Source organism: Hoplias malabaricus, chromosome Y, assembly GCF_029633855.1.
Source record: "Hoplias malabaricus isolate fHopMal1 chromosome Y, fHopMal1.hap1, whole genome shotgun sequence".
NCBI classification, from domain to species: domain Eukaryota; kingdom Metazoa; phylum Chordata; class Actinopteri; order Characiformes; family Erythrinidae; genus Hoplias; species Hoplias malabaricus.
In genome coordinates this window covers 27,951,243-27,959,104 of record NC_089820.1, presented here as the reverse complement: position 1 = coordinate 27,959,104, position 7,862 = coordinate 27,951,243, and the positions used below count along the sequence as shown (strand labels likewise).

The following is a 7,862-nucleotide window of genomic DNA, read 5'->3' as shown; positions in this document are numbered from 1 at the left end:
AGTGTGTGTGTGTGTGTGTGTGTGTGTGTATACCTGTGTGCTGAATGAGTTCTGTAGTGTGTGTGTGTTTGTGTATACCTGTGTGCTGAATGAGTTCTGTAGTGTGTGTGTGTGTGTACCTGTGTGCTGAATGAGTTCTGTAGTGTGTGTGTGTGTGTACCCGTGTGCTGAATGAGTTCTGTAGTGTGTGTGTGTGTGTACCTGTGTGCTGAATGAGTTCTGTAGTGTGTGTGTACCTGTGTGCTGAATGAGTTCTGTAGTATGTGTGTACCTGTGTGCTGAGTGAGTTCTGTAGTGTGTGTGTGTGTGTGTGTGTGTGTGTGTGTGTGTATACCTGTGTGCTGAGTGAGTTCTGTAGTGTGTGTGTACCTGTGTGCTGAATGAGTTCTGTAGTGTGTGTGTATACCTGTGTGCTGAATGATTTCTGTAGTGTGTGTGTGTGTGTGTACCTGTGTGCTGAATGATTTCTGTAGTGTGTGCGTGTGTGTGTACCTGTGTGCTGAATGATTTCTGTAGTGTGCGTGTGTGTGTGTACCTGTGTGCTGAATGAGTTCTGTAGTGTGTGTGTGTGTACCTGTGTGCTGAATGAGTTCTGTAGTGTGTGTGTGTGTGTGTGTGTACCTGTGTGCTGAATGAGTTCTGTAGTGTGTGTGTGTGTGTGTGTGTGTGTGTACCTGTGTGCTGAATGAGTTCTGTAGTGTGTGTGTGTGTGTGTGTGTGTGTGTGCCTGTGTGCTGAATGAATTCTGTAGTGTGTGTGTATGTGTGTACCTGTGTGCTGAATGATTTCTGTAGTGTGTGTGTGTGTGTGTGTACCTGTGTGCTGAATGATTTCTGTAGTGTGTGTGTGTGTGTGTACCTGTGTGCTGAATGATTTCTGTAGTGTGTGTGTGTGTGTACCTGTGTGCTGAATGATTTCTGTAGTGTGTGTGTGTGTGTACCTGTGTGCTGAATGATTTCTGTAGTGTGTGTGTGTGTGTGTGTGTACCTGTGTGCTGAATGATTTCTGTAGTGTGTGTGTGTGTGTGTATACCATGAGTGCTGAATGATTTCTGTAGTGTGTGTGTGTGTACCTGTGTGCTAAATGATTTCTGTAGTGTGTGTGTGTGTGTGTGTGTACCTGTGTGCTAAATGATTTCTGTAGTGTGTGTGTGTGTGTGTGTGTACCTGTGTGCTGAATGAGTTCTGTAGTGTGTGTGTGTGTACCTGTGTGCTGAATGATTTCTGTAGTGTGTGTGTGTGTACCTGTGTGCTGAATGATTTCTGTAGTGTGTGTGTGTGTGTGTGTGTACCTGTGTGCTGAATGAGTTCTGTAGTGTGTGTGTGTGTGTGTGTACCTGTGTGCTGAATGAGTTCTGTAGTGTGTGTGTGTGTGTGTATACCTGTGTGCTGAATGAGTTCTGTAGTGTGTGCGTTTGTGTGTGTGTACCTGTGTGCTGAATGATTTCTGTAGTGTGTGCGTTTGTGTGTGTACCTGTGTGCTGAATGAGTTCTGTAGTGTGTGTGTGTGTGTGTACCTGTGTGCTGAATGAGTTCTGTAGTGTGTGTGTGTGTGTGTATACCTGTGTGCTGAATGAGTTCTGTAGTGTGTGTGTGTGTGTGTGTATACCTGTGTGCTGAATGATTTCTGTAGTGTGTGTGTGTGTTTGTGTGTGTGTACCTGTGTGCTGAATGAGTTCTGTAGTGTGTGTGTGTGTGTGTGTGTGTGTGTACCTGTGTGCTGAATGAGTTCTGTAGTGTGTGTGTGTGTGTACCTGTGTGCTGAATGATTTCTGTAGTGTGTGTGTGTGTGAACCTGTGTGCTGAATGATTTCTGTAGTGTGTGTGTGTGTGTGTGTGTGTGTGTGAACCTGTGTGCTGAATGATTTCTGTAGTGTGTGTGTGTGTACCTGTGTGCTGAATGATTTCTGTAGTGTGTGTGTGTGTGTGTGTGTGAACCTGTGTGCTGAATGATTTCTGTAGTGTGTGTGTGTGTGTGTGTGTGTACCTGTGTGCTGAATGATTTCTGTAGTGTGTGTACCTGTGTGCTGAATGAGTTCTGTAGTGTGTGTGTGTGTACCTGTGTGCTGAATGAGTTCTGTAGTGTGTGTGTGTACCTGTGTGCTGAATGAGTTCTATAGTGTGTGTGTGTGTACCTGTGTGCTGAATGAGTTCTGTAGTGTGTGTGTGTGTGTGTGTGTGTGTGTGTGTGTACCTGTGTGCTAAATGAGTTCTGAAGTGTGTGTGTGTACCTGTGTGCTGAATGAGTTCTGTAGTGTGTGTGTGTGTACCTGTGTGCTGAATGAGTTCTGTAGTGTGTGTGTGTACCTGTGTGCTGAATGAGTTCTATAGTGTGTGTGTGTGTACCTGTGTGCTGAATGAGTTCTGTAGTGTGTGTGTGTGTATACCTGTGTGCTGAGTGAGTTCTGTAGTGTGTGTGTGTTTGTGTGTGTACCTGTGTGCTGAGTGAGTTCTGTAGTGTGTGTGTGTGTGTATACCTGTGTGCTGAATGATTTCTGTAGTGTGTGTGTGTGTGTGTACCTGTGTGCTGAATGAGTTCTGTAGTGTGTGTGTGTGTGTGTGTATACCTGTGTGCTGAATGAGTGTGTGTGTATACCTGTGTGCTGAATGATTTCTGTAGTGTGTGTGTGTACCTGTGTGCTGAATGAGTTCTGTAGTGTGTGTGTGTGTACCTGTGTGCTGAATGAGTTCTGTAGTGTGTGTGTGTACCTGTGTGCTGAATGAGTTCTATAGTGTGTGTGTGTGTACCTGTGTGCTGAATGAGTTCTGTAGTGTGTGTGTGTGTGTATACCTGTGTGCTGAGTGAGTTCTGTAGTGTGTGTGTGTTTGTGTGTGTACCTGTGTGCTGAGTGAGTTCTGTAGTGTGTGTGTGTGTATATACCTGTGTGCTGAATGATTTCTGTAGTGTGTGTGTGTGTGTGTACCTGTGTGCTGAATGAGTTCTGTAGTGTGTGTGTGTGTGTGTGTATACCTGTGTGCTGAATGAGTGTGTGTGTATACCTGTGTGCTGAATGATTTCTGTAGTGTGTGTGTGTGTGTGTGTGTGTATACCTGTGTGCTGAATGATTTCTGTAGTGTGTGTGTGTGTGTGTGTGTGTGTATACCTGTGTGGTGAATGATTTCTGTAGTGTGTGTGTGTGTGTATACCTGTGTGGTGAATGATTTCTGTAGTGTGTGTGTGTGTGTGTGTACCTGTGTGCTGAATGAGTTCTGTAGTGTGTGTGTGTGTGTGTGTGTGTGTATACCTGTGTGCTGAATGAGTTCTGTAGTGTGTGTGTGTGTGTGTATACCTGTGTGCTGAATGATTTCTGTAGTGTGTGTGTGTGTGTGTGTGTGTGTGTGTATACCTGTGTGCTGAATGATTTCTGTAGTGTGTGTGTGTGTGTGTGTGTGTGTGTATACCTGTGTGCTGAATGAGTTCTGTAGTGTGTGTGTGTTTGTGTATACCTGTATGCTGAATGAGTTCTGTAGTGTGTGTGTGTGTGTACCTGTGTGCTGAATGAGTTCTGTAGTGTGTGTGTGTGTGTACCTGTGTGCTGAATGAGTTCTGTAGTGTGTGTGTACCTGTGTGCTGAATGAGTTCTGTAGTATGTGTGTACCTGTGTGCTGAGTGAGTTCTGTAGTGTGTGTGTGTGTGTGTGTGTGTGTGTATACCTGTGTGCTGAGTGAGTTCTGTAGTGTGTGTGTACCTGTGTGCTGAATGAGTTCTGTAGTGTGTGTGTGTGTGTGTGTGTGTACCTGTGTGCTGAATGAGTTCTGTAGTGTGTGTGTGTGTGTGTGTGTGTGCCTGTGTGCTGAATGAATTCTGTAGTGTGTGTGTATGTGTGTACCTGTGTGCTGAATGATTTCTGTAGTGTGTGTGTGTGTACCTGTGTGCTGAATGATTTCTGTAGTGTGTGTGTGTGTGTGTACCTGTGTGCTGAATGATTTCTGTAGTGTGTGTGTGTGTGTGTACCTGTGTGCTGAATGATTTCTGTAGTGTGCGTGTGTGTGTGTACCTGTGTGCTGAATGAGTTCTGTAGTGTGTGTGTGTGTGTACCTGTGTGCTGAATGAGTTCTGTAGTGTGTGTGTGTGTACCTGTGTGCTGAATGAGTTCTGTAGTGTGTGTGTGTACCTGTGTGCTGAATGAGTTCTGTAGTGTGTGTGTGTACCTGTGTGCTGAATGAGTTCTGTAGTGTGTGTGTGTGTGTGTGTGTGTACCTGTGTGCTGAATGAGTTCTGTAGTGTGTGTGTGTGTGTGTGTGTGTGCCTGTGTGCTGAATGAATTCTGTAGTGTGTGTGTATGTGTGTACCTGTGTGCTGAATGATTTCTGTAGTGTGTGTGTGTGTACCTGTGTGCTGAATGATTTCTGTAGTGTGTGTGTGTGTGTGTACCTGTGTGCTGAATGATTTCTGTAGTGTGTGTGTGTGTGTGTACCTGTGTGCTGAATGATTTCTGTAGTGTGTGTGTGTGTACCTGTGTGCTGAATGATTTCTGTAGTGTGTGTGTGTGTGTGTGTGTGTGTGTGTACCTGTGTGCTGAATGATTTCTGTAGTGTGTGTGTGTGTGTGTGTATACCATGAGTGCTGAATGATTTCTGTAGTGTGTGTGTGTACCTGTGTGCTAAATGATTTCTGTAGTGTGTGTGTGTGTGTACCTGTGTGCTAAATGATTTCTGTAGTGTGTGTGTGTGTGTGTGTACCTGTGTGCTGAATGAGTTCTGTAGTGTGTGTGTGTGTACCTGTGTGCTGAATGATTTCTGTAGTGTGTGTGTGTGTACCTGTGTGCTGAATGATTTCTGTAGTGTGTGTGTGTGTGTGTGTACCTGTGTGCTGAATGATTTCTGTAGTGTGTGCGTTTGTGTGTGTACCTGTGTGCTGAATGAGTTCTGTAGTGTGTGTGTGTGTGTGTATACCTGTGTGCTGAATGAGTTCTGTAGTGTGTGCGTTTGTGTGTGTGTACCTGTGTGCTGAATGATTTCTGTAGTGTGTGCGTTTGTGTGTGTACCTGTGTGCTGAATGAGTTCTGTAGTGTGTGTGTGTGTGTGTGTACCTGTGTGCTGAATGAGTTCTGTAGTGTGTGTGTGTGTGTGTATACCTGTGTGCTGAATGAGTTCTGTAGTGTGTGTGTGTGTGTGTGTATACCTGTGTGCTGAATGATTTCTGTAGTGTGTGTGTGTGTTTGTGTGTGTGTACCTGTGTGCTGAATGAGTTCTGTAGTGTGTGTGTGTGTGTGTGTGTGTGTACCTGTGTGCTGAATGAGTTCTGTAGTGTGTGTGTGTGTGTACCTGTGTGCTGAATGATTTCTGTAGTGTGTGTGTGTGTGAACCTGTGTGCTGAATGATTTCTGTAGTGTGTGTGTGTGTGTGAACCTGTGTGCTGAATGATTTCTGTAGTGTGTGTGTGTGTACCTGTGTGCTGAATGATTTCTGTAGTGTGTGTGTGTGTGTGTGTGTGTGTGTGTGAGAACCTGTGTGCTGAATGATTTCTGTAGTGTGTGTGTGTGTGTGTGTGTGTGTGTACCTGTGTGCTGAATGATTTCTGTAGTGTGTGTGTGTGTGTGTGTATACCTGTGTGCTGAATGATTTCTGTAGTGTGTGTGTGTGTTTGTGTGTGTGTACCTGTGTGCTGAATGAGTTCTGTAGTGTGTGTGTGTGTGTGTGTGTGTGTACCTGTGTGCTGAATGAGTTCTGTAGTGTGTGTGTGTGTGTACCTGTGTGCTGAATGATTTCTGTAGTGTGTGTGTGTGTGAACCTGTGTGCTGAATGATTTCTGTAGTGTGTGTGTGTGTGTGAACCTGTGTGCTGAATGATTTCTGTAGTGTGTGTGTGTGTACCTGTGTGCTGAATGATTTCTGTAGTGTGTGTGTGTGTGTGTGTGTGTGTGTGTGAGAACCTGTGTGCTGAATGATTTCTGTAGTGTGTGTGTGTGTGTGTGTGTGTACCTGTGTGCTGAATGATTTCTGTAGTGTGTGTGTACCTGTGTGCTGAATGATTTCTGTAGTGTGTGTGTGTGTGTGTACCTGTGTGCTGAATGATTTCTGTAGTGAAGGAGTGTGAAGTTTTATCGTTGCTGAAGGGGCGGGGATTCTCGCTGCGTCCTTCTCCACTGAGACTGGAGTCTGAGACAAAACAAAAAACAAAACTATAAGGTGGTTGTTTATCGTTTCCAACACTCGGACGCGGGGCTGGACACTTTCACACATTAAACAAACCCAGAGGTGATTCATAAGACATTTATTACACAAAAGCCAACAGGAAAGCAGCAAACTGTGTTTATGGCTTTAATGTTTTTATCTTTGAACTCACGTCAGATGAAGTACTACATTAGTTCGTAGTTCTTAAATCAGTTTCTGCTCCAGAGCGTGTCGCCCCACATGAGGAGGCCGTGCTAAAATGTCATGTTTCTTGTTTTATTTTGTTTGCAGTTCCTCTGTGGCTTTTAAACTGTTCCTATCGATATCGCAGTTAAACCGTATCGACTGAAATTAAGAAACATATTGTGATGCGAGTCCGGCCCCATGTCGGTGCTGGGCGCCGTGTACCTGTGAATAAGACTGCGGCAAAGTCATCATCATTTTTGTGTCTTTTCTGGGTCTCCCTTTCTTCCTCTTCTCCACCACTTCCATTCCCTCCATATCTGGCTTGCGTTTGACCAGAGGGGGCGCTTTCTGCAATTTGTCTTCACTGTCACTACTCGTCTCATCTTTAATCTTCACAACACTGTTCTCCTTCATCCTGAGGGAGGGGAGAGAGAGAGAGAAAAGAAAAATAATGGGGAGTGGGGGAGAGAGAAATAGGGAGAACAAGAAAGAGAATTTGGAGAGAGAAAAGAGAAATAAGAGAGAGAGAGAACAAATAAAATGGGTGAGAGATAAAGAGAAAATGAGGGCATGGTGTGAAGGGAGAGCGAGAAAAAAGAAATAGCGAATGAGAGAGAAAGAGAAAAGAGAAATAATGGGGAGTGGGGGGGGAGAACAAGACAGAATTTGGAGAGAGATAATAGAAATGTGAGAGAAAGAGAAAGAGATGGAGAAAGAAAGAGAGAAGATGAGAGGGAGAGAGAGAGAGAGAGAGAGAGAGAGAGAGAGAGAGAGAGAGAATAAAAAAAGGTGAGAGAAAGAGAATGAGGGCATGGTGTGAAGGGAGAGAGAGAAAAAAGAAATAGCAAATGAGAGAGAAATACAAATAATGGGGAGTGGGGGAGAGAGAATTAGAGAGAAATAAAGAGAATTTGGAGAGAGAAAAGAGAAACGTGAGAGAAAAAGAGAGATGCAGAGAGAGAGAGAGAGAAATATCAAGAATAAGAAAGATTTTGGAGAATGGGGGGTAGTGGGGGGGGAGAGGGAGAGAGAGAGAACATGAGGAGATTATTGTTATGGCGGTTCCTGATGATGTTAAACTGCTCCGATTCTAGAGACAGGACTCAGACAGGACTCCATTAGAGCACTGCTACTGTGTGATGAAGCTGTACGCGATGTAAAGGACACCTCCTGTGTTCAGATGATTCTCATCCAACTGCACAATAGTAGGTGGAGACAACACGTCAGACACTTTGCTTTGTCTGACCACTGCACCCTCCCCAACCCTGATTACCTGTCTATGGAGGAAACGGCCATGTTTGCAGGTGAGCTGGTGACTGCAGGCGTGACCTTCGACCTTTCTGTGAATCTCGAGTCCAGGGCTTTCATCGGCTCGATCTTAGAAGCAGAGGTCAGGAGAAGATTGGGCTTCAGAGCAGTCGAGTTTAAGGCTGGAGCTCCACTGAAGATCAAGAAACACAACACACCGTTTCTAATCAGTGTCCCATAGAGTCAACATCAATATTACCATTAATTTATTGTCTACATCTCTTATAATAATATATCTGTGTGTGTGTGTGTG

The 7,862-nt window shown here is 44.6% G+C and overlaps 1 protein-coding gene across 1 annotated transcript in view; it reads right to left on the bottom strand.

Annotated features, from left to right (window-relative positions):
- The window catches only part of LOC136678267 (protein HIRA-like), a 167,551-nt gene that overhangs the window by 139,523 nt on the left and 20,166 nt on the right, over nt 1-7,862 (bottom strand). The window contains 3 exon segments of the mRNA XM_066656253.1: nt 6,002-6,100; nt 6,524-6,716; nt 7,575-7,742. Coding sequence (XP_066512350.1) covers nt 6,002-6,100; nt 6,524-6,716; nt 7,575-7,742 — 460 coding nt within the window.